The sequence below is a fragment of the Schizosaccharomyces cryophilus genome, assembly GCF_000004155.1.
Source record: "Schizosaccharomyces cryophilus OY26 unplaced genomic scaffold supercont4.9, whole genome shotgun sequence".
Classification (NCBI taxonomy): Eukaryota; Fungi; Ascomycota; class Schizosaccharomycetes; order Schizosaccharomycetales; family Schizosaccharomycetaceae; genus Schizosaccharomyces; species Schizosaccharomyces cryophilus.
Genome location: NW_013185632.1, coordinates 119,327 through 146,366, shown reverse-complemented (window position 1 = coordinate 146,366; position 27,040 = coordinate 119,327). Strand labels below are relative to the sequence as shown.

Here is a 27,040-nt window from a genome sequence, read left to right as displayed (position 1 = left end):
TTAATCATCCCTATTCTTTGGACATTATTCATTGCATTACAGCCATCTTTTATCTATTTCCTTCTTTCCTTGGTTTGTATTCATAAGCCTTGTTCCTGTCGTTCCTTTGGTTTTTTCTTCTAATGATGATGCATATTCTCTGAGCAGTCATTTTAGACAAGATAAGACGGTTTCTTTTCCGAAGTGCACGCTTTCTTTTTTATTCAATCATTTCCCATTTAGCCGCACACAAACTCTTTAATACACATTTATATATGTCTCGATCTTTGCATAGGCTATTAATTCATCCCTGTACACATCTTTTTCTTTTATATTCATATATATGTATAACAATTGTTTCAAGAACCGATTCTTGGAAAAGGAAACAGGCTCTTTACGATTTTTTTTTTGCATGAGAAATGCTCTCGATGTATTTACGGTGTCCTTTAGACCCTATTGTACTAATTTAATGTTTGTTTGCATATGTTGTATCCTAAAAAGTAAGCTAGTTTGCTCTGGCCGCTTTTTATGTAGTATATAAAATGCTTACTGGTCGTCAGACTTGAGTAAATCTTCTTTCTACGACTGAAGTTGTATGTCAAAAAAAAAAAAAAAAAAGGTAAAAGGAAAAGATAAAACAAAATTGAGCTTTCATCTCTTAAATTCTTTATTTGTTTATTCTATATGTCTGTAATTTTGAAGCATTTCTAGATTTATCGTCAACTACATAATCTTTCAATCAGCACCTTTCGCTTTGCTAACTTTATTTTGAGCTTATTTTTATTTAATGAATGCATAGAAAGCCCTTTTGGTATTTCTATGGGGACTGCTTTACCTTTGGCATTTTGAAGCTTATCAATGATTATCAAGTGCTCTTTGTAATATTAAACTGTATTTTGGACTCCCCCCAGCCCTTTCCTTGACTCTTCCGACTATTTCAACCTACCCTTTACAAGTGCCTTCTACGAAGCAAAACGGAAGAGGAAAGAGTTCTAAGTTTTTATTTTTAAAGCTGTAATTTTTCTTTTTTTTAGTTAAAAGAAATTACTTGGAGTACTGGTGATATAGAGGTTACCTTCAAGCAAAGAAGCTTTTACTGCTACGTACCTTCTCAGAAGAAGATTCTTTTATTTCTCTCATAATTTTATATAGAAATGCTTTTCTTCTCTTAGAGATATGTGCAAATCATACTGAATCATCACTTCGGCTTGTCTGCGAACAGATTCTTTTACTGGCAAACACGTAAACAAAGGCACCACTTCGTTATTCTTTCAACTCTGAGTTGTCATTTAAAATCGAAAAAAGCAGCATTTCAATTCATTTTTGGAAAGAAATCCAAACAAAATAATTTGCACTTCATGAAAACAATTCATACTCTTATTCCAATGCTGCCTGTCAGACTAGCGGTCAATCTTCAACGATTTCGTCAAAAACCGTTCACTGGCTCTCGAAATATCTCCGTTCTTGCAGCATGTATGTACCGAAATGTTGGAATCCGCCCCAAGCTTCCAAATGCTGCTTTTAACTCCGTTGTTGTTCCTCGTGTCCTTTCATCACTATTATTTCCCAAAATTAGCGGTTCATTCCATACCTTCTCTACCTTGAGGAAAAGCAAAAAAGCTTCAAATAAAGCAACTTCAGCCACAATAAATACTCTTCATTCGGATCTCGCATGGCAGGCGATGACGACTCAAAAGCGTTTCCTTGTTTATGAGGCGGCAAATGACAAAAAGTTTCGTTTTTTATATCTGCTTTTTCTAGGGACTACTATAAATGCTGCATTCCTTGCTACACTCACAGGATTGGATATGTATCGTTCTAATGAAATCAATCTTCAGAATTGGAACACTTGCAGTTATTTTGAAAAGATATCTCGAATAGGCTCTTGCTTTGTCATTCCCTTACTTTATTTGGGAGTTGCTTTTCTCATATTCTTGCCTCGAAGAACCATTCATTCTCTGTCTACTTTACCAGCCCGTCAAGTTGAATTGAAGACGGGTCTTCCGGGGCCCAACAACAAGCTTTATTTTGAAAAGTCTATTGTCCTACCTCGGAATCAGGTTTCCCTTCTCTCACAATCCATTGACAAAAATCCCATGGTTTTGAAGGTGAAAGGTACACCCTTCTTTTATCTTTTAGACGCTAACGGCACCTTTACTGGTGGATCTAAAAATATCTTACCTTGTGTAATTCCAACACAACATTTTGGAAGCTCTAAAAAATAGCATTTGAAACTTCTACCTTTCACATATCACAGAAAGTCCCAACCAATACCCGTTTTGTGCATTTAACTCAAAAAAAATATTCAAAATTTATTAATATGACGAACGAATCTCTTTTAATATACAGGAAAACGTCTGCTTTACTAACGATAAAACACGTATTCGGTTCATTTCTTCATGATTGTCCCAAATTACATTCGACAATCTAGAATAAATTAAGTCCAACCATTCCATCTTTAGATTGGAAGTATGCTCCGCAATATCTTCTGTCAATCGCATCATTAATTCAAATTCTTTTCTGTGACTAGAAGATTCATTTAGTTTACCCGGAAGATTTGATGGGCTCTTATTATTTATAAAGCTTCGTTCAGAGAAATTTTGTGCTACGGGAATGTTTTCCTTCTCAGACTGTAGCTTCATATATTCTTTCTCTTCACTTCCGTCCTCATCTTCGGGAGAAGAGCTTGGGATTTCTAGTTCCCTAGAATAATGTATGTTGTTTTCGGAAGTCATGTCATTCGCATTAACATTGTCATTACTTAATCTTCGATTCATATCTTTGTTTTCATCATTGCCTTCTTTAAGAGATTTTTCCTTTCTCCGCCTGGCCTCTCGTTCTTCCATCTCTTGGCATTCATACATGAAAACTTGATCAATCATCTCTTCCAAATTAAGTTCCGCGCTTAAATACAACTCCTTTGCCTTCTGCTTCAATGTTAGATCACCATAATGGCTTACATCTTCCAATATTAATTTCAAATCACGAAGGAAACGATGAGGCGTGCAATAAAAACCTGACCATATACGACGATCCACCTCTTCTAAATTCATCATGTTAAAGGTGGCACCATCTTCACGTCGAATCACACGGTTGCCTTTTATAAAAAAAGGAAAATCTTCAGGTGCAACTTCAAACGATGGCTCTGTCTCATTATCTCCTGGATAAATTTCGGCCAAGTCCTACGAGGTTAGTTGAGAATAAAAACTGATAACATACCACAATTGGCTTCTTGAATTTCTTGTAACGAGAGCGAAGCAGATCCATGATGGATAATAACTTGATTTTCAGTTTATTCTTAATTCTTCTATTATCCACCCTTTCCTGTCTTTCACGATCCTTAGTATTGTAAAAGATATTATGAGAAGTGGAAGCTTTTGGTAACTGTTCCCATTGAGAGGGGTCATCATTATCTGTATGCGTCAATGGCAGTACCAGAATTTTCTTCAAGATGTCCATAAAAAACGATTTTCGGGAAGCGTATGATGGCAATGAAAGTTCAAAATGCTCGGATAAATGATGAGGAAACCAAGAACGAACGACTTCAGGTAAATTGTTGTAGGTGGTATTGGCTACGCCTACCAATAGTACGGGCTCCATGGGAATTAAAGAGTTTAATAACAAAGTGAAAACATCCAAAAAGTTTTGCGTGAAGAGAACAGGCCATTGTTCAATATTATTGATAAAGATAATGCTGGGAGATTGATGCCTTGCAGAGGCAAATATATTTATTAGAGAAGAATTAGGAGAAACCTCTGAATCCACTAGCAGCTGCGAAATATCAAGACATTGCACGTATACACCATCCAAAGAACGAAATAAGTCGGTGCTCAAATACGACTGACCGTGATCTTGATGACCGGTGATTATTAAACGAGGGCGGTAAACCATAGTTTTCTTTAAAGAATAAATTTCTTTTTGTTTTTTGATTTGCGACAACGATATATTTTGAAAAAACGATGACTTTGAAGGAAGAGTATCTAACCTGAGTAAATGCGATATTTTCATCGAAAGTAGATCAAGCGTTTCTTTAAAAAGCAGTTTGTGTGAATCAGAAATCGCAAATTTTGGAATCGCGCTGCCCCTTCGTGTAGAAACATTAACCTTTTCCAAAGCACGTTCAAAATCAAGAGCATCAACCTGAATTTTATCTGGTGAGATTAAGTACTTTTCGGAAGAGTGATATATCTGAGGATAACACCTGCGGACGGCTTGCAACGCGGCCTCTGTGCATAAAGCTTTTAAGTCGGCACCACCGTAACCGGAGGTAGCTGCTGCTAGGTCTGACAAATATATATCGGATAAAGAAGGAGAACAATGCTTTGTATGAACTTTGAGTATTTTCATACGCGCTTCTTGGCTTGGCAAAGAAAAATAAAATTCTCGATCAAACCTTCCCGGTCTTCTTAAAGCTGAATCAATATCGTTAGGTCTGTTAGTTGCACCAATAACTACAACTTGGCCGCGACTATCCAAACCATCCATTAAAGCAAGCAAAGTGGATACGATAGAGCTGTGGGTTTGATCTTGGCGAGTAGTACGAATTGGAGCTAGGCCATCGATCTCATCAAAAAAAATGATACTAGGCTGCGCTTTCTTGGCTTCTTCAAATAGTAAGCGCAACTGACGTTCAGCCTCACCAACCCATTTGCTCAAACAATCAGAGCCCTTTCTAAGGAAAAAACTAACCTTTTGGTTGCCAATAGAGCAATTTGCTGCTAACGCTCGAGCCATTAAAGTTTTTCCAGTTCCAGGAGGACCATGAAATAAAACACCTCTTGGTGGAGTTATATGAAAGTGTAAAAAAACTTCTGGATACAAGAGTGGAAGTAAAACCATTTCCTTAAGTTGAAGGATTACATCCTCAAGACCACCAATATTATCAAAGCTTAAAGCTTCTTCTGTTGCAAAAGGGTCATCTTTCTTGATAGACCTACGATCGAGTTGGCCAAAAGACTGAGATATAGAAGAAGCTGCATTCTCATCGTTATGTGAAGGAGTCATTGGACTATCTTTTTGCTTTGGTGTAGCAATGAGATCTAAAGACAATTCCGAGTCTGAAAATGTGAGATCATTACCTTTTTGATCATTATCAATACCCAAAGGAAGACTAGCAAAAGCATTAAGAGAAGCTAAATGTGAAGGGGGATATGCTTTGGTAGGTGGAGGAGTGAATAACGTTTCTTCAGAATAATCTACCAAGTCATAACTAGGACGAGCAGTTTGATTTCGAAGTCTGTTACGAACATTATGAGATGACTTGTCCAAAGGTCCAACGCTGCTGCGAGTTTGAACGCGAGCGCTTCTACGTAAAGGCTGAGTGGTTCGTCTTTTCTTGGGTGGTCTTCCCCTACCTCGTTTCACAGGAGATGAAGATTCTAAAAAATCGTTAGGAGAATTATATTTTAAGAACTCAGATTGCCCTTCGTTAATTAGCTCGTCCTGTTCGTCTTCGGAATGCGAACTGCTAATGGCATCATGTAAGCTAATATCATCTTCATCATTAGTAGATTTAGGCGGAGAAAGAGTATGAGAAGCTTTATCTAACTTGGAAGGGGAGATGATATCGAGCTCATCTTGGTCATCCTCTTCAATAACTCGTTTAAACGGTAAGTGATCATCTAGTAAATCATCCTCATATGGGGGAGAAATAGGTTTCGTTTCGGGATGAGCTTGTAAAGCGGCAATGGAAACTGATTTCAAAGGAGTCTTAAGGGGTTTAGGATGTTGTTTGTGCTTATGAAATTTAGCTGCTTGCGAGGAGGGATGAATAGCGACGGAGAAAGTAGGCTTTGGATGACTTTGCTTTGTTTGAAATGGAGACCTCTGACCGACTTGAGATAAGTTTCTTAACGATGGAAAGCCAGAGTCAGAGGATTCATCTTGTTCAGAAGAATTGAATTGTTCAGGCATTTCAGAATGAGTATAAAAAGCATGTGGATTTGTATGGGATTGACGAGTTTTGGAGTAGTAATCATCGTCTTCGTCATCTTCATCATCATCAGAACCAGCGTGTATCGCACGAATATTTCTACGCATATTGTCGAGATGGACGAATGGACTAAGAAAGTCAGTGTGAGTACCAAAAAATTAAGGTGAAAAGAGGGAGAAGGGAAAGTATGCTAGTTAAGTGTATGAACAATACAGAATTAAGCAGCTAGAAAGGAAGCTAAAGCATAAATCATACAAGGAGAACGAAGGCCACAATGTCGGTATAGATCACGGATGAGCTAAATACTAATTGGTGTCGTTGTGATAATGGAACCTTTAATGAATATAACCACCTGTACTTTTAAGCAACGATCCAAAGGTTGCAATAAACAAGTACAAACGAGAAAGAGGAACGTAAACAAGTTCCTAATGAATACGAGTTCTATTAAAAGGAAAGAAAAAATATTAAAAATTAAAGAAAGGATTAAATTAAGATCAGTGAGAAACGATTCAATGAATTTGTTAAACTCTGTTGAAGCAGAATTTCATTCCAAGGAGCAAGATTAAAAGGAACGATAGACCCAGCAGCCGTGTTTTACCTGTTAAAGCCGTGGATGGTTGGAATTTCTTACTACAGCCATGTGCTTCCAGCTGACTATTTTAGTATTTTGAAAACAATAGAGTAACAATTGTAGGGAATTCCTATTGTTTCAAGGACCTCGATAAGAAAGACTATATACTGTAGAGTTATATAATCCCCGAAGACTTTCAATTCTTTATATAGTTATCGTTATAAAGAGGTTTTTGTACGGTTTGAAAGTAGAATCGTGTGCCAAAAAAGAAAAGCAAACAGCATAGTAGGAGCAGAAATAGATGAACACATATATTTTTTTTTCTGTAAATGTGCTCTATCAGTAAGAGGAAACCGAAAATTTCCAGGTTCCACTTTACCCCTTGCCTACGTTTTCCATTGTCCATTGCTATATATAAAGGTACAGGACCAAAGTGAAGTTAAGCTTAGCTATGGTTGTAGGACAACTGTTTATAAAAAATGAAGACAGCTATCTGCATCTATAATCCTCAAAACAAAAGTTTACACATCTCGAGGGAAATGTTACTCTAGAACGTCTGGCAATGTTTATGAGAATCACACAGAAATCTCATGAGAAAGAAATGTTTTTCTTGAGCCTGGGCCTGACCTGATCCAGCATGTTTGTTAATGAACAAGAAAAGCATATATCAACAAATGTTTCAAAGAAGAATGTTTAAGTGAAGAGAGAGAGAGAGATAGAGAGGGGGACAGATGGAAAAACGCTTTTCAGTTCATACATGTTTTCTCTTCCTATGGAAACACTTCATTGATATATACTTTTCCTCGGATATCTCACTCATCCCTCTCTGTACAACTCAACTCGATCTAATGATATTCATGACGGCCATCACCAAATACCAACCCATAGTGCAGACCACCAATTGCTTATTTTCAACCGTTTTGTTTGATTTTCTTTATTAACAGCTTACATTTATTTTCTTTTTCTTAAGAAAATCTCAGATTTGCCTGGAATTTGCAAATTGCTTCATAAAGTCGCTACGCTACTGCGAAGGTGTTGTGTCAGCATTTGCTACAGTTGAAGGCTTTCCTTTGTCATTCATCTTGAACAGAGAAATATTTGGCTTCTCTGAAACTATTTGCGTCTTGGAAAACCACAGAGCCCGATTCTTCAAGTTTTATATCATATCCCTTATACTTTTAGACTGGGAATAAATGCGAAAGGTTTCGGTGCATTTGGGATTTCAGGAATATTGATACCTTTTTTTTTCCCTTCCTATTTTCAACTCTCTTTCTAGTGTTTGGGTATTGTTTCTACTTTGTTTTTTTGAACGTTCTGTAAATCCATAGCTACTTGTACATTTATTTTTTTCTCTTTTTTTTTACGAAAATGCCTCCTAAAACTGTGATTGTGGGTGTTAGGTACGAATATCACTGTCTTCCTTACGCGTATTGATATTGATATTAATTTCTTTGTAGTGGTGCTTCTTGCAGTGGAAAGTCGGTATGATATTGATCTTTGCTTCCTTGACGCTTGCTGTCTTGGGGTTTCTTCTTATTTCTTAATCTAGTTTCCTTTCTTCTCTTTCTTTATTTATTTTATTTTATTTTTTTTTTTTCAGAACATTAACCTCTCCACGATTGGATATAGACATTGACTCAGTTTCTTCATGCTATCTTTAAAGGATCTTCCATTCTCCACGAAGATGACTTTTACAAGGTTCGTTTCTTGCTAGAATTTGTATATCTTGATCTGTGCTAATGCTCTTCTGTTCCTGTAGACCGATGCAGATATTCCTGTAAAAAATGGGATTGCCGACTGGGATTGCAAAGAGTCCTTGAACTTGGACTTATTCTTGGAAACACTAAAATATATCCGTGAACATGGTGATTTGCCTACTCATCTTCACAATCGAGACAATAAAAACGTGGCAAAAGAAGCTCTCGCACAGTTTACTTCAATCCTTGAAGAATACCCAGAAAGCCCTATTTCTTCTTCAGATTACAAAATTATATTTGTGGATGGGTTTATGCTCTATGTAAACGAAGAGCTTATCCGATCGTTTGATCTCTGTCTTATGCTGGTTTGCGACTTTGATACATTAAGAGCTCGTAGAGAATCTCGTAAAGGTTATGTGACCCAAGAAGGTATGTTATATCATGATTGTCTTCCTCGTAAAAATGACTTTATGTTCAAATATTAATTTTAATTGATTCAGGGTTTTGGCAGGATCCACCTAACTACTTTGAGAATTACGTCTGGCCAGGTTATGTAAACGGTCATGCTCATCTTTTTCAAAACAAAGACGTTCATGGGAAATTGGTAGATACTCGCATACAACTCAGCCCTTCCAGCAAATTGAGTGTTAAGCAAAATGTGGAATGGGCTGTCGCTACTATACAGAAGGCTTTATCATAACATTTCTTAAATTAATTTCATCCTTTTTTGTTAGTTTTTGATCGTTACGTCTATTATATTACCTTCAAATTTACACTTTTCACTTCCTCTTCATCATTGTATCCCATTTGGAAGCTAAACATCATCTCTTGCTTTAGATTCAAATTCACTTTGTACCCATCTTTAATAAAATTGTGCATACTTACTACTACAAAATGGATTATGAATACAATTATGTTTAAGTTTTTACTGTAAGTGAATTCTTGTACAACCTTACCTACCACACTCATAGCGACTGCCATACAGAGGGAAAAGGCACAAACCGCTGAATCCTATACTTATGGCAGAGAACGAAGATCAATTGGACAGTCAAGACGTATTGTCTTTAGTTACAAATAGTTTGCGGACAACAAAGGCTTTATTTGGCCCTGAATTCGCGTCTGCACCTACCTTTGACAAAACCCTTGGGCAAAGTACCAAAAGGAGCTTTAAGGAATCATTTGAATATGGAAATATACTAGAAGATGTCAATCATAGAAGAAAAAATGCTGCTGTCAAGGAAAAAATTCTTGAAAATGCACCTAGCAGTGCTCTCACTATAACGGCAAACCATACCGACCCATCTGGTCAAGAGCTAGTTCGTCAGCAAGGTAGTCTTCACGGAAACAAACCAATCGCTGGTCATGTTCCTATGCAGTCATTAGAGAAGATTAATAATGTTCCCAATGCTGCTCATAGACTTGCGCAGGAGTCGCAAGCATCGTTGGTAAAGCGAACACTAGCAGAGCAAATCCGTCCAGAGTGGCATCCTCCGTGGAAGCTTATGCGTGTCGTAAGCGGTCATTTAGGATGGGTTCGTTGTGTTGATGTTGAACCAGGTAATGAGTGGTTTTGTACTGGCGCCGGAGACCGAACAATCAAAATTTGGGATCTTGCTTCAGGAACATTAAAACTCACTTTAACCGGTCACATTGCAGGTGTTCGTGGTCTTGCTGTATCACCCAGGCATCCTTATTTGTTTTCCTGCGGTGAAGATAAAATGGTAAAATGTTGGGATCTTGAAACGAACAAAGTAATCCGCCATTATCATGGACATTTATCAGGAGTTTATGCTTTAAGTCTTCATCCTACTCTCGATGTGCTAGTAACCGCTGGTCGTGATGCAGTTGCTCGGGTCTGGGATATGCGAACGCGCCAGAATGTTCATGTACTCGCTGGTCATAAATCCACAATCGCATCCTTGGCTACACAGGAATACGAGCCTCAAGTGGCTACTGGATCAATGGATTCAACTATTCGCTTGTGGGACCTGGCAGCTGGTAAAACATTGACTACTCTAACGCATCATAAAAAAACTGTTCGAGCCCTTGCTCTACATCCTCAAGAATTTACATTTGCCAGTGGCTCTTCTGATAATATTAAGCATTGGAAATTTCCTGAAGGGGCCTTCATGGGAAATTTTGAAGGGCATAATGCGATTGTCAACAGCTTGTCAATTAATCCGGATAATACTATGTTTTCTGGTGCTGACAACGGAAGCATGTGTTTTTGGGATTGGAAATCTGGTCATAAATATCAAGAGTTACAAGCTACCGTTCAACCTGGTTCTTTGGATAGTGAAGCTGGAATTTTTGCTAGTACCTTCGACAAAACAGGTCTTCGTTTGATTACTTGTGAAGCTGATAAGAGTATAAAAATCTATAAACAAGATGAAAATGCTACCCCCGAAACTCATCCTAATCTACCATGGACACCTTCTATTTTGCGGCGGCGTTATTAATCCCAGCATATAAAGTCTTACGGGCTTGTTTTGTGTGCTGTGGTCTTTTGGTTTGTGTTTGAAATTGAATTATGAGTATTTTAATGGTTTGTTGGTAAAAATAAAACTAGATGCTTTTTATAGAGCTTGCATGATGTTCCAAGTTGTATTTCGTTTGGTGTTCATATTTTGTTCTATGATCATATTGGTATGGTCCGTTCAAACATTTAATCTAATATGTACAAAACACTCATGCCAAATATCAAATATATCCGTACACCTTTCAGATGTATTTGATTTTAATCTACATGCTTTCGTTATTGCAAGCAACTATTCTACTAATATAGTAATATAATATTCTTTATATTAAATTTCCAAAGAAATGTACCAAAACTTTGGAATACTGCTTTTGCTTAAACTTTCTTGCTTCTCCTTATTTATGAATTACGAAGGCCCAAGAAAAGTGAACTATAATTCCTACCCTACCCTAACCATTTATTCATAGAGAGCAGTCACTGGTTGTCCACAACACAGAAAGTACATTCTACTCCGTGCAAATTCCTCACCAAAATGCTTATTCCCAAGGAGAACCGCAAGGCCATTCACCAAACTTTGTTCCAACAAGGTGTCCTCGTTGCTAAGAAGGGTAAGATTGATGCCAACGATTGTACTGGAACGGCGACTAACTAAAGCAGATTTCAACCTTCCCAAGCACCCTGAAGTTGGTGTCCCCAACTTGCAGGTCATCAAGGCTTGCCAATCCTTGGACTCTCGTGGTTACCTCAAGACCCGTTACAACTGGGGTTACTTCTACTACACTTTGAACAACGAGGGTGTTGAATACTTGCGTGAGTACTTGCATCTTCCTGCTGAGGTCGTGCCCGCTACCCACAAGCGTCAAGTTCGCCCTGCCGCTCCTCGTGCTACTCGCCCTGAACCCCGTGAGCGCGCTGCTGGTGATGCTGGTTACCGTCGTGCTGAGAAGAAGGATGATGGTGCTGCCCCTGGTGGATTCACTCCTTCCTTCCGTGGTGGATTTGGCCGTCCCGTTGCCGCCTAAGCAGAAAAAGTTTAATATATTTTACTGAAAATGCAATACAATTGGGATTTGTATCTTGCGTTAAGCTTACGCATGTGACTGTATATCTCATAACACACAGTAGGTATGTCCGGATCGAGTAATCTGTAAAATGTAAGTGAAATCGATGTATAAATAATTCGGTAAATATTTTCTTTAATCAAACGATTATTCTCAATGACACGTAATATCATTAAAATGTTTTATTTACAATGTTTCCTGAAAGCCTTGTAAAGTTGGTTTATCTTGAGCTAATCCATCGTTAACATAAAGCATAGATTTGCCTGTTTCACCAGTTAAATAGGAAGGAATCGTAATCGGATCTATTGCGCCTTCTTCACAAAGCTCTTTTATCCCTTGAAAAACATGCTGACCTCGAAACTGTAATGTCAAAATGGGTCTATGGACATTCATGCTAGAAAGCGATTTGCGCCTAATACTTGCATCTCTTAATTCTTCTTCCTTATCATACAAATAGTCATGGTTGAGCGTAATAATCACACGATCAAAGGCTTGGTTGGATATGTCACCGAATCGATTTTGAGTTGCTATTTTCCTGTCAGACCCACTTAGCGTATTTGATGCAAGTTGCCTTGTATGAAGAGACTTATTATTTAAATCTGTAGGACGCAAGTCCAATGGTGACGGATCTACTTCGTTATTTCCATAAATTTGCCAAGCTCCCAAAGCATTAGCTTTTCGGTGAGAGCCCAACATTTGATACAAACTCTCCAAGCTTTTTGCTGTAAGTTCTAATGGCTGTAAAAAGCTGGCTGGTTGAAGACGATCTACGAGCCTTGTTAAACACTGCAAGAATAACCTATGACAGACATCGTTCTTCAGAAAGAGATTATGCAATATAGTATCGGAATCTTTTATAATTCCCAGATATATAATTCGTCGAGAGGAAGGAAGTAGATGGAGAGACGAGGGTTTATTCGACTCGTGTAGCTGGATACGTATTAACCATATAGGGAGTGTTGGGTGTTGCAGCATGTATGTATGGTAAATGAATAGAGATTGTAATTCCAATTTAAGCATTTGAAGAATAACTGCTGGATTTGAAAACAAAGAACGCCCTTTATGATGGAAAACTTTGGATGCAGTCCAGCGGAAACTAAGTATGCCTTCAGCAATAGCTGAAAGCTCTAGATGAGCAACTTGACCTAAAGAAAAACCGTTTGGCCAATCCACATTAATCATTCTATACGCGATGGCACGTTTAAGCATTGATTTCGGAGGATGGAGATAAAACTCCAGAGGATTCCAGTCTTCCATAGGAAATCCATCATCAAAGTTGTTAACTGCTGCATTTGGTGGATATGTCTGTGATTGAATCCAATGTAAACAGTTTTTAATTAGAAAGTCCTTTGGAAGTCTATTAAATAGTGTTTGTATCCTTGTCCCATTCCTCAGTAAAGTTTTGTTTGACAACTCAGTAGTTGAACTCATATTGTGAAAGACAAATTCTTCAAAACAAGAGAATTGAGGACTCAAAGGGACATATAAAACTTTTAATAAATTTGACTGTAGCTGAAAAGAAGAAAATGTAAACAGGTTTCAGTTTACTCGACGAAAATAGCGTAACGACACATGTAAAATGAAATACAAAGAAAAGAGAATAAAAGAAATTAGTCGGAGCTTTCCGTTTAGGAGAAAATGATCTCTGTTTGGAAATTAATTTAAGGAAGAGGTTTGGAAGGTGGTGAAGGCAGTCCTTTCCCAGAATTCAATAGCTGTCTGGTTTTCCTCTGGGCAGCCAAATTAGCATGAAACTGAAGTCTCATTTGAAAAATATCTCGATGAAGTACATATTGCCTGCCAGACATTTTTGCGCCCGATGATATTGAAGGAGAGGATTTAGATGAGGGAGACCTTGTTTCAATTGGATTCACATCGCATACTTTCGCTGAACCATTGGAGTCGAAAATGTGTCCCGGTGATTCATGATCTCCTTCTGACTTCTCAACCCGATCCTTCCTTGGATTACTACCGTTTGTCTGTTCTTCAAAATGATGGTTCTTTTCGGTAGACGTGGAAGTTTCATCGACTTTAGGCATTGATAATGGTTTACTATGAGGATCATAAGTCAAAGTTGCAAATCCTCGATCCTCTAAGTGATTAAAGCAAGTGTAAAAACTGATTCCTTGGTAAGCATTTGCATCTTCAAGGGTTTGCTAATCCTGAATGCTAGAACAGATACCAACTGTTCTGTTCTTTCTGTATTGGCTTCATAGTAATAAACTTACAAATCGGATTGTGATTTTGTAATCAGTACCCATTTAGTCAATTTGTAGCACTAGTTCTTCACGTTAGCAGCTAGTTTGCCATGTTTTCAGTAGGCTTTTCTCAAAATTCACATCTTTTGTCTTACAATAAAACAAGCTTTTAGATCAAACTCTGAAACTTGTCGCAAAATGTAATTGTTTTCTATGTTCATTGTGGTCCTAAGGGGTTTCTTTCAGTTCTGTTATGTTGACGAAGGCAGCATTATTTCGCTTACGATATCTAGGAAAGGTAAAAGAGCAGCGAATTCACTTTTTGTGTTTGTAGGAATCTTATAACGTTTCCTCTATATACCCTACATTCCGTATCGAAAGAAGGTAGTTTACTATCAAAAATATTTTCCTGCTACGAATTAGTGGAAATTCACAATGAATATTTAGACTAGCACTAGAACACAATTATTGTAATACAAGCTCTAAGTAAAACATATATGCAACATATCTTTATTAATTATTCAAAAACATGCAACGGGTTTGCTATTGAATTTATCCTGATTGCAAGAGATATAGTCCACTATAAATAAATATAATTGAAATTAAAGGAACGTTGTTTTCATGAACATAGGAAGGAGACAGGATTCAGAGATAATCATATCATTTCCCCTTCATAAATAATGGCAAAATGGCGGAACATTCAAACGAGCGACTGGGTTGACCAGCGTAATTTAACAAATCACTAAACGATAAAAATAGAAACATGAGGATAAAAAAGTCACGACATAAACTCATAAAGTACTGCTCAAGCTCTACTTTTAATAGCGGCTTTTTTCGAGCAAGCTATAGCCTAAAAAAAGATCTGATGCGCATAAGCACTGTATTTACTTTAAGAAAAATAACCAGCAAATTATTTGCACAGGAAAAAGTCTTGTTTAAACAACACGTCAATCACGAGCAGGAAATGAATGCTCAGCATAGTAATTATAAGAACACAAAGACGGCACGAAATTATTTTTTTAGTTCACAAGTCTTGTAACGATATCAAGACACTCTTTTCAGAAGCAAGCAAGGAAGGAGAAAACGAAGAAATCAAGGCAATGGATTAATGGATTTCTATGGATTGATTGGCATGCGGCAGACTTTCTGTTCTCCCGATCATCGGAGAAGACGTTTCAAGAAGGTGTCTATTCACTGGGACTGAGGTAGTACTCTTAGGCTTCTTCGACATCGACACCGTCGACGAAGACAGCGTTGGTTTTTTGTGGTCTTCTGAGAAATTATCTTCATACAGTACAGTATCAAAAATTCGAGCAAAAATTCTGCTATCCTTTTCCAAATCAGGGACAAAGTCTGGTGAATTTGGAACTTTAGAACCATACTCTGTAATGAGGCCGGTGATAATCTGCATCATGTTTTTCCGGATACGATGGCTATCTACCTTTGTATTTTCAATGCTCATGTCGACACGTGGAATGTAAGGCTTTTGCAAAAGCCGATACATGAGAATGCGGGTGTTTTCACAAACATGTAAGCCGCAATCACAATCGTTAATTTGCTGTGGTGTTTTCATGTGACGAATGCGAAAGTCTTTTTTAAACAGGATGCTAAGATTTTTAATGGCAAGATTACAATCATTGGTGTTGCCATTGGACATGGAATCGTAATACCAACCTAAACCCTTCTCGACGGAAACGACCAACAAACTCCAGTGGGAACCACTTTCTATGCCACATTCATTCGTGTCGTTGATGGGTAAAAAAATGAAGGAAGCATTAAACATGGCAGGTGGAAGGGCTGATACAATGTCGGTGGGGTCTGGAGCTTGTGCGAGGAAAAATACCATAGCAGGACGAAGTAAGTAGATTTGACCCTGATTCTCAGGAGGTTGTTTTTGCAGTACCTGGCGGACAAGGATCTCGTAATAAAAATCGATATTAGTGTCTAGGATCCAGTATCCGGGATTAAAGTGATCGACATCATCTTTACGAAGACAGACTTCGTAGTATTCAATCCAAATACGATGAAGAGACGAACAATTATTTTTTCCGTCATTACTGGAGCTACTTGAAAACAAAGAGCGGAGAAATCCTTTCTTCTTTTTTTTGTGTGAATTGTCAGAACCCGATGATGACGATCCATTGGATGGTGGACGTTCGACTCCAGTTTTCTTTACCACTGGACTGTCAATCTCCTTGTAAAAAATAGAATTTGATCGCATAACGAAGACAAAGCTTATTGTATAGCAACAATACTAGAAAACAAAAAAAAAAAGAACGAGAAAAAAATGAAAAGGAGATGAAAAACGTACGGGATGAAATATGCAAGATAAAATTAGAAGAGCAAAAAAGGGAACCTAAATGAGAACAAATCGATAAAACTGGAGTCTCGAAAAAAAGCGATAGAACCAATAGTGTAAGTTCTAATCAGAAGTTGCATGCAACGAGAAAGCACACACTAAAAACAAATACTGAACGAACTAAGGGAAGGGAAAAATATGAGTATCCAACGAAAGAACACGTTTCCGAAATTCTGTCGTATTTTTTCTGTGTTTTCAACGCGTTAGATATTTACAGATATAGCTTTTTATACAACGTCTGAAATTGAATTTCTTTCTGCTTTACTTTGCTTTCTAATTTCTTTTAGAAGATAGAAAGATAAGAGCAGAACGATACTAATGAATGGAAGAAAAGAAAATTTCACCAGACACAAGCGCTGAATCCAAAAAGAGGGTAAAATGGCATAAAAGCCAACGTTGGAAAAGTAAAAAACAGTATTCGAATGCTATCAACAAGATATATCCAAAATTTGTTGGTAGCCTTCGAACTCGTGGTTTGTGGAGGTTTGGGGTAGAAAGGAGCTTCCGCTTAGTGTTTTATGGAGGGGGAAAGAAGCGGGGAACCGGTAGTCAAACAGTAACGAGTCGCACGTAGAGAACGTGTTTCTTCTAGTGACGAAATGCAATAAAATTGACGTTGTTTTCACAAAAGTTAATGAGCTGCAGTCAAGTTCACTAAAACCCTTGTTCCCAAGCAAAGAGAGGAGAGTAAGTATGGAGAAGAAAGGAGAACGACAACGAACAGACGGATGTTCGGAAAGAAAATACACGTAGCAGTATACGAAAGATGCCTAGGATGGAGAATATAATAGAGGCAAGAAACGCCAAATCCTTTTCCCTTTTAATAAAATGCAACCTTTTGAACTTTTGGAATAACTCAAAGGACTCTGAAAGAATCTAAGAATTAGAGTGTAAACAATACAACCCAAAGAATAGCATACGCTTCTGGCTTGTATTTATGAAAACCGGTAAATTTGTTCGGTTTTGCGTATGTGAATTAAAACATCGGGGCTGCGGAGAAACTTTGATTGAGCGGAGTTTCGTTGGATGCGGAAAAGCTAAGTACCGTGGGTAAATCATCATATAATCCATTGATTGGATAATATATCCGCGGGGTAGTTTTTTATGAAATCATAGGTGACATTGAAGAAGCGATGGGAGAGCGCGGAGAATGCTATATTGTTGGAGCGAATTTTAGTAGCGATAAAAAAGTAATTTGAATCTTGTTATAGTTTGTTATTGTATTCCTTCTTTTTTTTCTTTGTGTAGTACTTTCTGTTAATCCTTCGTACCATGAGCGTTTGATTGTAGATAAAATTTACGCACGAAATACACACAGATAATACTTCCTTCCAATAAAGCGCCGGAACGAGAATGAATGCAAGGAAAGAAAGGCAAAAAAATTTTTTTTTTTTTTTTACCAGTATTTGACGAATTCTAGTGCTTTCACTCTAACCTTGTGTAAAATAAAACTTTTATTCTTTCTTCGTTAGTTTTTTCTTGTTTTGTTTTTCCTACAATTTCTATTAATCCCCTACTCGCTCATAACTCCCCCCTCTTCCCTAGACCTATTGCTCCATCTAGAAGTTTTCATGAGTTTCTTTTCCACGCTATCCTTATTCTTACATAATGCATTTTCTTTATTATCGTTATTTTAGCTAACGATAAACACAACGTTTTCTAACGCGAAGAAAAGAAAGGGCTGGCCAGTCTTAGGCTTCCCTATTTAGAGTCGAGGAGTCGTCGCCTGTTCGTTATCACACTTAGGCATCCTTGGTTTTGTACGATCGGCGAAGAAACCTCCATCGCATTGCATCCTCGAGAGCTTTCCTTTATTTTAGGTTCATCTTTATTTGAATCAAGGTTTGAAAGTTTTTCCTTTTCAAACCCTTCTTTCGGTTGTCTGTTCTTCCCTAAAAGTTTCATATCTTTAATTTCTTGTTTCATTCTTCTTTTTTTTGCTTAAATTGTTCTCCATCCTTCAAATATTTGAGGATTTCTACGAAAACTCGCGATGACATCGACCTTTGCAGAAAGCATCTTTCAAACCTTAAAATATGGTGGTGCCATCTCTCTTTCCATTACTCTTATTGCTCTTGCCTTTTTGTACCGTTATCAAACAACTCTGATTTATCCTAGTTCATTTCCTGAAGGCTCTCGCTCTACTGTCCCTACACCAAAAGATTTCGGCATAGACTATGAACAGATTTCGTTGCGAACTCGCGACAAAATAATCCTTGACTCTTACTTAATGCTTCAGCCGAAAGCCCCTGAGTCACGTCCTACTCTGCTCTACTTCCATGCCAATGCTGGTAATATGGGCCATCGTCTTCCTATTGCTCGAGTCTTTTATTCTGCACTTGGCATGAACGTCTTTATTATCTCTTACCGCGGTTACGGTAGGAGTACTGGTTCTTCTAGTGAATCTGGCATGAACATCGACGCTCAGACTGCCTTGGACTTTCTGCGAGAGCATCCTGTCTGCTCTTCCACTAAGATAGTCGTTTATGGTCAGTCTGTTGGAGGGGCCGTTGCCTTGTCTCTTGCCTCAAAGAATGAATCTGTCATCTCTGCTCTTGTATTGGAAAATACCTTTACTTCTATAAAAGACATGATCCCTACTGTCTTCCCTTACATTGGAAATCTCCTATCTCATTTTTGTACAGAAAAATGGGAAAACGTACGCTCCATTCGCAAAATCAACGACTTGCCTGTTCTTTTCCTTTCTGGCGCTGATGATGAAATCGTTCCTCCTTCTCAAATGCATGTCCTTTACTCCATCTGTCCTAGTAAACAAAAGCGTATTCGCGTTTTTCCCAAAGCAAAGCATAACGACACTTGTTTAGGCGAGGGTTACTTCCACATCATTGCCGAATTTTTGCTTTCTAATAACGTCTGGACTTCCCCTAATTAACATCCTACGATAATAGGTTTAATCCTTCTTCGAGATGATGTTTTATTTACAACTACTCGTTTTCCTCTTCTTTTCCTCTTTGCTCTTTCCTACCCATTTGTCGTAATTTTGGTACGTGTTCACTGTTCCTTTTTTACTTTTTTGTCCTTTCACCAGTTAATCTTACGGCAACAATCTATGGAAGATTGTAAGAAATACAAAAAGTCATGTTTAATTAACTAGTCCTATAAATTATGCTCATTCCAATAACCCAAAATGTTCTGTAAACGTGTACAAGTTGTAGAAATCCATCCCCAATCCACAACTTATCTGTCTAAAGAAAAATAACGGCCAAAGACCATCAGATTGAACGTCTTTTAATCCACCACGTCCACCAAACGTTCCACCTTAATTTTGTGGTTAGCCACTGACAAAATCGGTACACCAGGTATCTTTCGAATTCTTTGCTTTAAATTTTTATCGTTGGTAGCTACTAGATAGCATTTGTGCTGCATCACTCGGTTTACGATACAATCATCTGCATAGACACCCTTGTGCGTACAGGGCAAACGCTCCATACGTTCATCTTTGGCTATCCGGAGCGCAATTCTGTAGCGAATTCCCAGTTTTTCCAACTCTGCCATAACACAGTCGGTAATGCAAGGGATGGTTTTTGCATATAAGCACGACATCAAACCATCAAACACCTCAATTTTTTGTTGAAGACAAAAATTGATAAAATTGGTATCAATGAGAACATGATAAGGTGGACCAAGACTTTCGTTGTATTGAAAAAAGAGGTTCGAGGCAACTTGAGGTCTATAACAACTATGTTAGTCTCTTTCTTAGACTCTTTAGCGAAATTAAAATAGTCTACTTTCTACGTGTTCGACTTTTCAATTGTACATACACTTCTCTAACTAATTCACCATTTTTCGTAGTGGCTGGTTTGTCCTTCTTGCCATTATTCTTTTGTACACGTTGATCTTTAGGATTCAAAACTCGTTTTACCTGAGCAAATTTTCTCGTCGCCTTTGCCTTTCCCATTTTCAAACTTTTTGTTTACAAATAAAAGACTGGTTTTTACTTGAAAACAATTCACTCTTTCCTCGAAGAATGGCTTTTGGTAGATTTGTTTCTATGTCTTTGGTGTTTGTATGGCCATACCTGTTTTACGCGTTGTAATGATAAACTCTTTTTAAGGTGTCCTGCGTAGTTCGCTATTTCGTAAACAAAAGAAAGAAAGTAAGGAACAAGGTAAAGAAACAGTTTTGTGGCAAGACATTATTCTGTGTGTATACGAGAAAATTAACGAATCGAAAAGTCCGTTCTTGGAATGGATTTTCATTTTTTCACCAGTGTAGTCCAAAAGATCCTCTATTTTGACAAGTGATCCAGAAATAAAGTGATTGCATATATGGATGGATAAACAAGAGGACGTATATGGGTTCAGCGTTATTTTCCATTTATCTTTACGACCTTACTACGTTTTTATTCGAAATATATCCGATACATGATACATTAGAAATAATTGACTTTATTTTCATTACGGTACAGTATGTCGTTTTTTGATATTTGTCACATAAAAAAAGACTTAATAAGAAATTAAAAAAGAGAAATGAAATTCTGTACCTGGATCGGTTTCTTTTCTTCATTCGGTTCTTTTCTGATTCTTGTCAAACGGCGTTCGTTTGTTTATTAGTGAGCTCGTACCATTTCACAATAAAAGTTAGCGGTTTTGGTAACCATCGTTACACTCTTGTCAATTCAAGATTTTCAGGGAATCGAACTTTTGCCAATTCCCCATCATGGCCAAGTCTGCTCGTTCCAAGACCGTTCGCAGAAACAGAAAAGCTGTAAGTAAAAACAAATTTTATTCTTCCATGTGAATCTATTCTATTTGCTTTGGATCATCTGTCACCGCCAAAAGTCGAAAAACCCTGGTTTTTTTTTTAAGCATGGAGGAATCTCAACTTTGACGAGTCGTTCAAGAATACTAACTGTAATAGCTTCGTGAACATGTATTTCAACCTGTAGTTGATGAAAGAACAAAGAGACTTTCTGCCCACCTTCAAGATCAAGTGAATGACTTGACTAAGTCTCCTGCCAATCGCGATGAAAAGATTGCGGACAAGGCTGTAGAAGAAATTGCTTCTGAGGCTCCTGCAGGTGGCTCTATGGATGTCGATCAGCCTAAAGTGTCCACCTCTGGTCCTCGTGACAACAACAGAAATCGTTGGGCCCAGAAGCATTTGAAGAAAGGAAAGCGTCAAAAGCAAAATTCATTCGCAAAGTTCATGAAGAAAAAATAATGGCTATCATGCTATATAAATATTACTTATTTCTAATTTTTTCTATATCATTCCTATCCATGTGAGCATTCAGACAATATATGTCGTTTTTTGTCATATAATCGGTATTTTTGTTGCTGCTCATATTCTTGTCTCGGTTTTGTCTGGGTTTCTATTTAGTTTGTATACACTGGGTTTATTTAGGTGGTAATAATGAATGATGGTTTTGTGCGTTTGCAAATTGAATGTCCATGCTACATACATAGACGAAGAAGCATTACTTGTACCATACAACCAATGCCAATTTAATAGTTGCTAAATTTGCTGAACATGCGTTTGGATTTCATTTGAATTTGTGTCAATGAAAACAAAAGAACCCTTTTTTGTTTATATCTGGTTGTCTTTGTGTTTGTTTATCAACGCTAAGATTTGGATAAACAACCCGCCTTTCTTTTTAAGACGATGTCAATTTCTTTTCAAACTTTTTTTCCAAAGAAGGTTAATTGAAATGTTTCAAGGCATCTCTGATCTGGAAGATGGTGTAAGCTCTTTTTTTTTTTTTTATGCTCTTCACAAACATGTTTCACGAATACATACTAATTGACGCATAGTCATATCAATCAGAAGCATTTGACGAATTTCGTCTTGGTCTAAGAGACGAATCGTACAACAATGAAAAGTACTTGCAGAGATCGTTGATAAATCTGAAAAAGAAAAGGTAATACTTCTTGTTTCCAATAACCTGTCATAACAATTGAGTTCGTCACTCAGATGCATGAAGAGTTAACATATAATAGATATTCAGAAGTAATTAAAGATTGCACTTTTGCTTTGATAATTAATCCCCATGACAATAAAGCTGCTTGGAGACGAGGGCTGGCATACCTTCGGATCGGTCATCCAGAATTAGCTAATAGAGACTGGGAACATGCTTTGGATGCGGATTCAGAAAATATAGCCATACAAAAGGCTCTTACAAAGCTGCGGTCGTCCTACACAACATGTGATCGAAGCTATACTACATGGGACTTACGGCATCCACGGGTAGCCGCTAGAGAACAATTACCTGCTTTATTACGAAAGATGTATCCAGACTTTATTCGTGGCTTTTTTCTTTGGAAGCGAGCACATACGGCCTGCTGTCTCTGCCGATTTCGATGTGAACGCCAAGGGGAAGATCTCACTTTTTGTAGAGAGTCCCTCTACCGAACGAATCAAAGAGTCTCCGAAGAGGCATTGCAAAAGAGGGAACCGTTTAGCGATATTGAACAAGAGTTTATGGAAAGAGATCGTAGAAAGTCAGAATACGTGATGGAAAAGATTCCTGAGGAACTCTATCGTTCCAAATATCCATGTCCTCAAAACATCCATCAATTCTTGTATATGCTTAAAGTAATGTCGACTCCTCAAATATACGTTGAAATCTATTCCATGCCTCCGACCAGAGTCGTTCGAATCTTTGGTACCTACGGACTTTCGCTAGAATATTTGAATCTCTTTTTAAAATCTATTCACTATACCGGGCTTCTCACCAGGTTTTGCTCCAAATGGTGCATCCAGGCCAGACGCCTTATGCAAACGCTCAGTACCTTACCTTGGTTTTCGTTCCTCATCAACCATGCCATGAGCACCACAATCTTACAGATATTCTTACACCTTCCAGACGTTAAAGAAGAGGAGCTGCAGGTGTGGGGGGTCTCTGCTGATTCTTCTGGGAGTTTGGAACAAGGACCAAACTCAGACATGACTTTCTTTGATTGCCTAGCAGACTTGTCTATTACTTTACCAGCTTGACTTTGTTTACTATAAATCATTCTTCCACGCTCTTTTACTTGCTATGAATGTTCAACAAATTTGGACGTCTATAAGAGAACTCCGATCTCCTATGAAAGAATATTTTACCTCAATTAATAAAACGGGAAGTAGTACTATGATGAAGCATACATTATCGCACATTTCAAGTGTCTTTAAGATAGGCTGCCTTCAGTCTTCCATGAAAACGTTATTTTAACATCTTCTGAGAATGTTATGTATATTAATATGATTTCTTTAATAAATATAAATTAGAGTAATTCAATATTCGCAAATTTATAAGTGTTAGAGGATACGACCACCATATTTTTCAATGTTTATTTCAGGTCACAGTTGGCTAACCAAGAGAGAACAATCTGACGTTCATCTTGCTATCACTTTTCATGAAAGCAAAGCTAACGTTTGTATTATTCCAAGATTTTTTATAGAAAAAATATTTTAGAAAGCTTTGACGGCTTTGCAAACGATAGAAAGAGCTTGGAAAAGGAAGTTAGTTGAATTCTTGAGATTTGGCAGCTTTTCAAGGATTACGCTTTTCAAGGGACATAGAACCCACAGAATAAACAAACTGGAAATAAGCCTCTCTTTCGTTATTTGACATTGACAGTTTGTTGGGAAGACGGCATTTGCAAACGAGATTATAATAAATTAACATGAGTAGCCACGTTTCACTTGGATTACAGCATCCGCGTGTCTTAAAGACTCAGTTAGGCAAAATACCAAAGGTAGATTGGTCATCTGATGGAAAATATATATTGTCTGCTTCAGAGGATGATGCTTTGCTTGTTTGGGATGCACACACGTATAATAAACTAGCCTTATTCCAAGTGCCTTCTCTATGGATTATGACATGTGCGTTTTCACCTTCCGCAGAAACCATAGCAGCTGGAGGCTTAAACAATAACTGTAAAGTAATCTCCACAGAAAGACCGGATGCTGAGCCTGTTGAACTTATGGGACACACTGGCTTTATCTCTTCATGCAAATATATTGACGAAAACCGTCTATTAACTTCTTCTGGTGATAAAACCTGCATAGCTTGGGATATACGAAGACAGACCCCTATAACGAAATTTGAAGGACATTCAGGCGATGTCATGGCATTGGACTTTTTGCCTGAAAATCCAAATTTATTTATTTCGGGTGGTTGCGATAAAACCTCCAAAGTATGGGACCTACGAACGAGCTCCTGTTGTTTGACTATTTCGGATAACAAGTCTGATATTAACTCTATTTCTTTTTTCCCATCTAAAACTGCGTTCGCTACTGGTGTTGAGGATGGGAGTACCAAGTGCTTTGATATTCGTGCAAAGGCAGCCATCTTTGAATACCCCTCGCAACTATCAAATCCTGTAACTTCCGTTCGCTTTTCTAATTCTGGTAAATTTTTGTTTGCGGCTACCGGTAATGTATGTGAGGTTTGGGATTCTGCTGCTGCTACATCAGTTGCTTCTCTCTCAGGTCATGAAAATCGCGTAAGCAGTATTACCCTCAGTCCTGGCGGCACAGCTTTAGCAACTGGTTCTTGGGACTCAACAATCCGACTCTGGTTTACTTAATCTGCTTTTATGGAATATTTTTGTAAGCATAACGATTTCACGGAACTGGCTTGAATCACATGTTTGCATAATGACTTAGAATGTCTGCGCAAAGTTCCTAATGTCTGCTATGCAATATATAATTGTTTAATAATTAAGGATATACTAATTTGTAAAATACTATCTTGATTGTTTATTTATGGTTTTTTCATCGCGCCCGAAAGAAATTAAAACTCCATGACTAAATATAGTAATCATATCATGAAGGTAAAGCTCGTATCAAGTTTGAAGTGTGTGCTATATAAATTTAATCATCCAGAAATCCACCCATCACTTCAGCCCATTGATTGAGACAAGATCCAGGCCTAGCTTCAATCTCTTGCATAGTAAATGGACAGTCGCAATTGCAACCAAGGTCTTGAGCACAGTGCTGAATGGTTGAATGCTGGTATCCCAGATCACGAAAGTAATGTACTTGGGTTCGGTTTAATAATAGGCCTACAGCCAACGAATGTACGGGTGCGTCTCCCCACTAAAGGAAAAGATTAGCAATTGTTTAATAAAATAAGAAGAATTAAAAGTAAAGTTGTCCAAGATAAAATAACATACCCTTTCAGCCCAGAATCCGCCGGCTTCCTCCAATGCCTCCATGTAATCATTATATTCTTTGCTTTGATAAAAATCCAGCCGTGCTATTTCAAAATTGCTCCAAAAGTGGCATAAATTATAGATTTCACCATCGATTTTTTCCAATGGCGGCTCCGGTAGAACATAGATATGGTCGAACTTTTGCTTTTCTTTCAATTGTTGAACAAGTTTGTCATAATCATCATCAATGAAGAACTTCCATAAATCAGTTGTCTCTAAATTAGCAGCTTTTTTATGAGCGACTGTGTAACGAAATAGATTTGGCACAGTTTTTGGTAATTCTTTGATAGCAATTACATAGCCATATACTTTGTTATGTTTTTGCATGTAATAAAAAGGATCATAGCTAATGTCACAAGAGAAAGAAACGTCTGGATCCAATCGCCAATACCACTCGTATTGTTGCATTAAAGGATGCTTATAAAATTGTTTAGAAAAGAAGCGGCACATTTTATGGTAGCTCGGCATGTTGGCATAAACGATACCAACTTGTTGGGCGATAGCTTCATCGATGAGACTTTGATCAGTGTCTGAAGGAAAGTCCCATAGCTCTTGGCCTAGCACACCAAACTGAACTTTCGATTGTGTAACCTTTTGGACAGCTTCCTTAAACTCCTCTGAGAACGGCTCATCATTGAGGAAGACATAAGGGTAATTAAAGTGCTTATTGAACCGTTTTTCGACTGACTTCATTCCACTTAAGATTCCATCAAGATCAGAATTGCGCGTAAGCACCATGAACGTAGCATTCATTCTTGGGTAGGTATTTGCTTCATAGGCAACATTTTTACATCCCACAGCAAAAGGAGCATCATATGTTTCATTTAATGGTCTCAGTTTTTTTAGAAACAGCGAATACGATCGGTGCCAGTTGTGGAAGCATAGAGTGACACATATAAACACAAAAACAAAGAATAAAAAATAATTTTTCTTGAATGCCATTATTGTAAAACTTTTTTTAAACTCACTTGAAAGCAAGCTTGTCGCTTGTTTGTCGAGGTGGTTTTAGTGAAGGGCTAATTTTAAAATGTTCATTCCAAGGAAAAACAGGAATCGCAATTGGTTCTTCAAAGGATTCTGTGTCAAAGAAAAAGAAAGCATTTTTATGATCGTGGAAAACGCTTGGATGAAAAAAGAAAAGAAACTGAGTACAAGCCCATTCGGTATCCTAAACAAACTTTTTTTTAGAGTCATTACAAAATCAATCAAGAAACTAACAAAGACCAATGAATACGATGATGGAAAAGGATTTTTTTTCTTTCCTTTATTCACATATCACACGAATTGATTCATTTGAACGTCAAATAATTTTATTTTATCCCATGTTTACTTACATGTAAATAAACATGTCCTGAGATGGAGAAGCGTGCTTGTAGGATTGAACAGTGAATGAGCAAATGGGATCAATATCAAACTTACTAGTATACTTAGAATCTAATTTCATAATTGTATTTGAATGTTCGTGTAGCAGAAGGAACTACCCTTACATTTTGATACTGGCAAAAGTTGGCAAGAAGCGCCGAATCTCTACTCACCGGTCCTTAATCAATTTGCAAAAGAAAAAGAAAAAAGAAAAATAGAAAATTGCACTGAAACCATAACAAAA

The 27,040-nt window shown here is 37.6% G+C and overlaps 14 protein-coding genes across 14 annotated transcripts; 8 read left to right on the top strand and 6 right to left on the bottom strand.

The window, feature by feature from the left end:
* Positions 1-1,364: 1,364 nt before the first annotated feature.
* Positions 1,365-2,204, top strand: SPOG_04408 (uncharacterized protein; the record flags this gene model as incomplete). The annotated part of the gene is made up of 2 exons (XM_013170485.1): positions 1,365-1,716; positions 1,741-2,204. 2 exons carry the CDS (start codon positions 1,365-1,367, stop codon positions 2,202-2,204), a joined length of 816 nt encoding a protein of 271 aa, XP_013025939.1.
* Positions 2,057-7,562, bottom strand: SPOG_04409 (ATPase with bromodomain protein). The gene is made up of 2 exons (XM_013170486.1): positions 3,199-7,562; positions 2,057-3,161 (listed from the first exon to the last, which is right to left on the bottom strand). Exons 1-2 carry the CDS (start codon positions 6,016-6,018, stop codon positions 2,295-2,297), a joined length of 3,687 nt encoding a protein of 1,228 aa, XP_013025940.1. The 5' UTR covers positions 6,019-7,562; the 3' UTR covers positions 2,057-2,294.
* SPOG_04410 (nicotinamide riboside kinase) lies at positions 7,365-9,115 on the top strand. The gene is made up of 5 exons (XM_013170487.1): positions 7,365-7,882; positions 7,940-7,964; positions 8,112-8,180; positions 8,242-8,608; positions 8,680-9,115. Exons 1-5 carry the CDS (start codon positions 7,851-7,853, stop codon positions 8,877-8,879), a joined length of 693 nt encoding a protein of 230 aa, XP_013025941.1. The 5' UTR covers positions 7,365-7,850; the 3' UTR covers positions 8,880-9,115.
* Positions 9,045-10,956, top strand: SPOG_04411 (WD repeat protein Prp5). The gene has a single exon (XM_013170488.1). It carries the CDS (start codon positions 9,199-9,201, stop codon positions 10,636-10,638), a length of 1,440 nt encoding a protein of 479 aa, XP_013025942.1. The 5' UTR covers positions 9,045-9,198; the 3' UTR covers positions 10,639-10,956.
* A 177-nt stretch (positions 10,957-11,133) lies between these two features.
* Positions 11,134-11,821, top strand: SPOG_04412 (40S ribosomal protein S10). The gene is made up of 2 exons (XM_013170489.1): positions 11,134-11,263; positions 11,313-11,821. The coding sequence occupies exons 1-2, from the start codon at positions 11,188-11,190 to the stop codon at positions 11,675-11,677; spliced, it is 441 nt and encodes a 146-aa protein (XP_013025943.1). The 5' UTR covers positions 11,134-11,187; the 3' UTR covers positions 11,678-11,821.
* Positions 11,822-11,902: 81 nt separating this feature from the next.
* SPOG_04413 (kinetochore protein Mis15) lies at positions 11,903-13,147 on the bottom strand (the record flags this gene model as incomplete). The annotated part of the gene is made up of 2 exons (XM_013170490.1): positions 11,903-12,491; positions 12,516-13,147. 2 exons carry the CDS (start codon positions 13,145-13,147, stop codon positions 11,903-11,905), a joined length of 1,221 nt encoding a protein of 406 aa, XP_013025944.1.
* Positions 13,148-13,377: 230 nt separating this feature from the next.
* SPOG_04414 (uncharacterized protein) lies at positions 13,378-13,977 on the bottom strand (the record flags this gene model as incomplete). Its single annotated transcript, XM_013170491.1, has 2 exons — positions 13,378-13,872; positions 13,945-13,977. The coding sequence occupies 2 exons, from the start codon at positions 13,975-13,977 to the stop codon at positions 13,378-13,380; spliced, it is 528 nt and encodes a 175-aa protein (XP_013025945.1).
* A 436-nt stretch (positions 13,978-14,413) lies between these two features.
* SPOG_04415 (NEDD8 protease Nep2) lies at positions 14,414-17,196 on the bottom strand. Its single transcript, XM_013170492.1, has one exon. It carries the CDS (start codon positions 16,133-16,135, stop codon positions 15,020-15,022), a length of 1,116 nt encoding a protein of 371 aa, XP_013025946.1. The 5' UTR covers positions 16,136-17,196; the 3' UTR covers positions 14,414-15,019.
* SPOG_04416 (esterase/lipase) lies at positions 17,075-19,434 on the top strand. Its single transcript, XM_013170493.1, has one exon. It carries the CDS (start codon positions 18,267-18,269, stop codon positions 19,164-19,166), a length of 900 nt encoding a protein of 299 aa, XP_013025947.1. The 5' UTR covers positions 17,075-18,266; the 3' UTR covers positions 19,167-19,434.
* SPOG_04417 (rRNA processing protein Fcf1) lies at positions 19,370-20,288 on the bottom strand. Its single transcript, XM_013170494.1, has 2 exons — positions 20,056-20,288; positions 19,370-19,964 (listed from the first exon to the last, which is right to left on the bottom strand). Exons 1-2 carry the CDS (start codon positions 20,190-20,192, stop codon positions 19,523-19,525), a joined length of 579 nt encoding a protein of 192 aa, XP_013025948.1. The 5' UTR covers positions 20,193-20,288; the 3' UTR covers positions 19,370-19,522.
* A 642-nt stretch (positions 20,289-20,930) lies between these two features.
* On the top strand, positions 20,931-21,710 carry SPOG_04418 (uncharacterized protein). The gene is made up of 2 exons (XM_013170495.1): positions 20,931-21,001; positions 21,155-21,710. Exons 1-2 carry the CDS (start codon positions 20,954-20,956, stop codon positions 21,455-21,457), a joined length of 351 nt encoding a protein of 116 aa, XP_013025949.1. The 5' UTR covers positions 20,931-20,953; the 3' UTR covers positions 21,458-21,710.
* Positions 21,711-21,944: 234 nt separating this feature from the next.
* On the top strand, positions 21,945-23,230 carry SPOG_04419 (TPR repeat protein; the record flags this gene model as incomplete). The annotated part of the gene is made up of 3 exons (XM_013170496.1): positions 21,945-21,977; positions 22,048-22,154; positions 22,234-23,230. 3 exons carry the CDS (start codon positions 21,945-21,947, stop codon positions 23,228-23,230), a joined length of 1,137 nt encoding a protein of 378 aa, XP_013025950.1.
* Positions 23,231-23,234: 4 nt separating this feature from the next.
* Positions 23,235-26,627, bottom strand: SPOG_04421 (mannosyltransferase complex subunit). The gene is made up of 2 exons (XM_013170498.1): positions 25,396-26,627; positions 23,235-25,318 (listed from the first exon to the last, which is right to left on the bottom strand). The coding sequence occupies exons 1-2, from the start codon at positions 26,374-26,376 to the stop codon at positions 25,094-25,096; spliced, it is 1,206 nt and encodes a 401-aa protein (XP_013025952.1). The 5' UTR covers positions 26,377-26,627; the 3' UTR covers positions 23,235-25,093.
* On the top strand, positions 23,594-25,007 carry SPOG_04420 (heterotrimeric G protein beta subunit Git5). Its single transcript, XM_013170497.1, has one exon. It carries the CDS (start codon positions 23,902-23,904, stop codon positions 24,805-24,807), a length of 906 nt encoding a protein of 301 aa, XP_013025951.1. The 5' UTR covers positions 23,594-23,901; the 3' UTR covers positions 24,808-25,007.
* Positions 26,628-27,040: the final 413 nt, after the last annotated feature.

What these genes read in the sequence shown, in the direction of transcription:
- SPOG_04411 (XM_013170488.1), top strand. Translation starts at nt 9,199, where the DNA reads ATGGCAGAGAACGAAGATCAATTGGACAGTCAAGACGTATTGTCTTTA.
- SPOG_04420 (XM_013170497.1), top strand. Translation starts at nt 23,902, where the DNA reads ATGAGTAGCCACGTTTCACTTGGATTACAGCATCCGCGTGTCTTAAAG.
- SPOG_04416 (XM_013170493.1), top strand. Translation starts at nt 18,267, where the DNA reads ATGACATCGACCTTTGCAGAAAGCATCTTTCAAACCTTAAAATATGGT.
- SPOG_04417 (XM_013170494.1), bottom strand. Translation starts at nt 20,192, where the DNA reads ATGGGAAAGGCAAAGGCGACGAGAAAATTTGCTCAGGTAAAACGAGTT. An exon ending in GGTGAATTAGTTAGAGAAGT is followed by an intron (nt 19,965 to 20,055) that starts GTATGTACAATT and finishes TAGTTGTTATAG; the next exon opens with ACCTCAAGTTGCCTCGAACC.
- SPOG_04412 (XM_013170489.1), top strand. Translation starts at nt 11,188, where the DNA reads ATGCTTATTCCCAAGGAGAACCGCAAGGCCATTCACCAAACTTTGTTC. An exon ending in TGTCCTCGTTGCTAAGAAGG is followed by an intron (nt 11,264 to 11,312) that starts GTAAGATTGATG and finishes TAACTAAAGCAG; the next exon opens with ATTTCAACCTTCCCAAGCAC.
- SPOG_04418 (XM_013170495.1), top strand. Translation starts at nt 20,954, where the DNA reads ATGGCCAAGTCTGCTCGTTCCAAGACCGTTCGCAGAAACAGAAAAGCT. An exon ending in TTCGCAGAAACAGAAAAGCT is followed by an intron (nt 21,002 to 21,154) that starts GTAAGTAAAAAC and finishes TAACTGTAATAG; the next exon opens with CTTCGTGAACATGTATTTCA.
- SPOG_04415 (XM_013170492.1), bottom strand. Translation starts at nt 16,135, where the DNA reads ATGCGATCAAATTCTATTTTTTACAAGGAGATTGACAGTCCAGTGGTA.
- SPOG_04409 (XM_013170486.1), bottom strand. Translation starts at nt 6,018, where the DNA reads ATGCGTAGAAATATTCGTGCGATACACGCTGGTTCTGATGATGATGAA. An exon ending in AATTCAAGAAGCCAATTGTG is followed by an intron (nt 3,162 to 3,198) that starts GTATGTTATCAG and finishes CTAACCTCGTAG; the next exon opens with GACTTGGCCGAAATTTATCC.
- SPOG_04410 (XM_013170487.1), top strand. Translation starts at nt 7,851, where the DNA reads ATGCCTCCTAAAACTGTGATTGTGGGTGTTAG. An exon ending in ACTGTGATTGTGGGTGTTAG is followed by an intron (nt 7,883 to 7,939) that starts GTACGAATATCA and finishes ATTTCTTTGTAG; the next exon opens with TGGTGCTTCTTGCAGTGGAA. An exon ending in AGGTTATGTGACCCAAGAAG is followed by an intron (nt 8,609 to 8,679) that starts GTATGTTATATC and finishes TAATTGATTCAG; the next exon opens with GGTTTTGGCAGGATCCACCT.
- SPOG_04421 (XM_013170498.1), bottom strand. Translation starts at nt 26,376, where the DNA reads ATGGCATTCAAGAAAAATTATTTTTTATTCTTTGTTTTTGTGTTTATA. An exon ending in GCGGATTCTGGGCTGAAAGG is followed by an intron (nt 25,319 to 25,395) that starts GTATGTTATTTT and finishes CTTTTCCTTTAG; the next exon opens with TGGGGAGACGCACCCGTACA.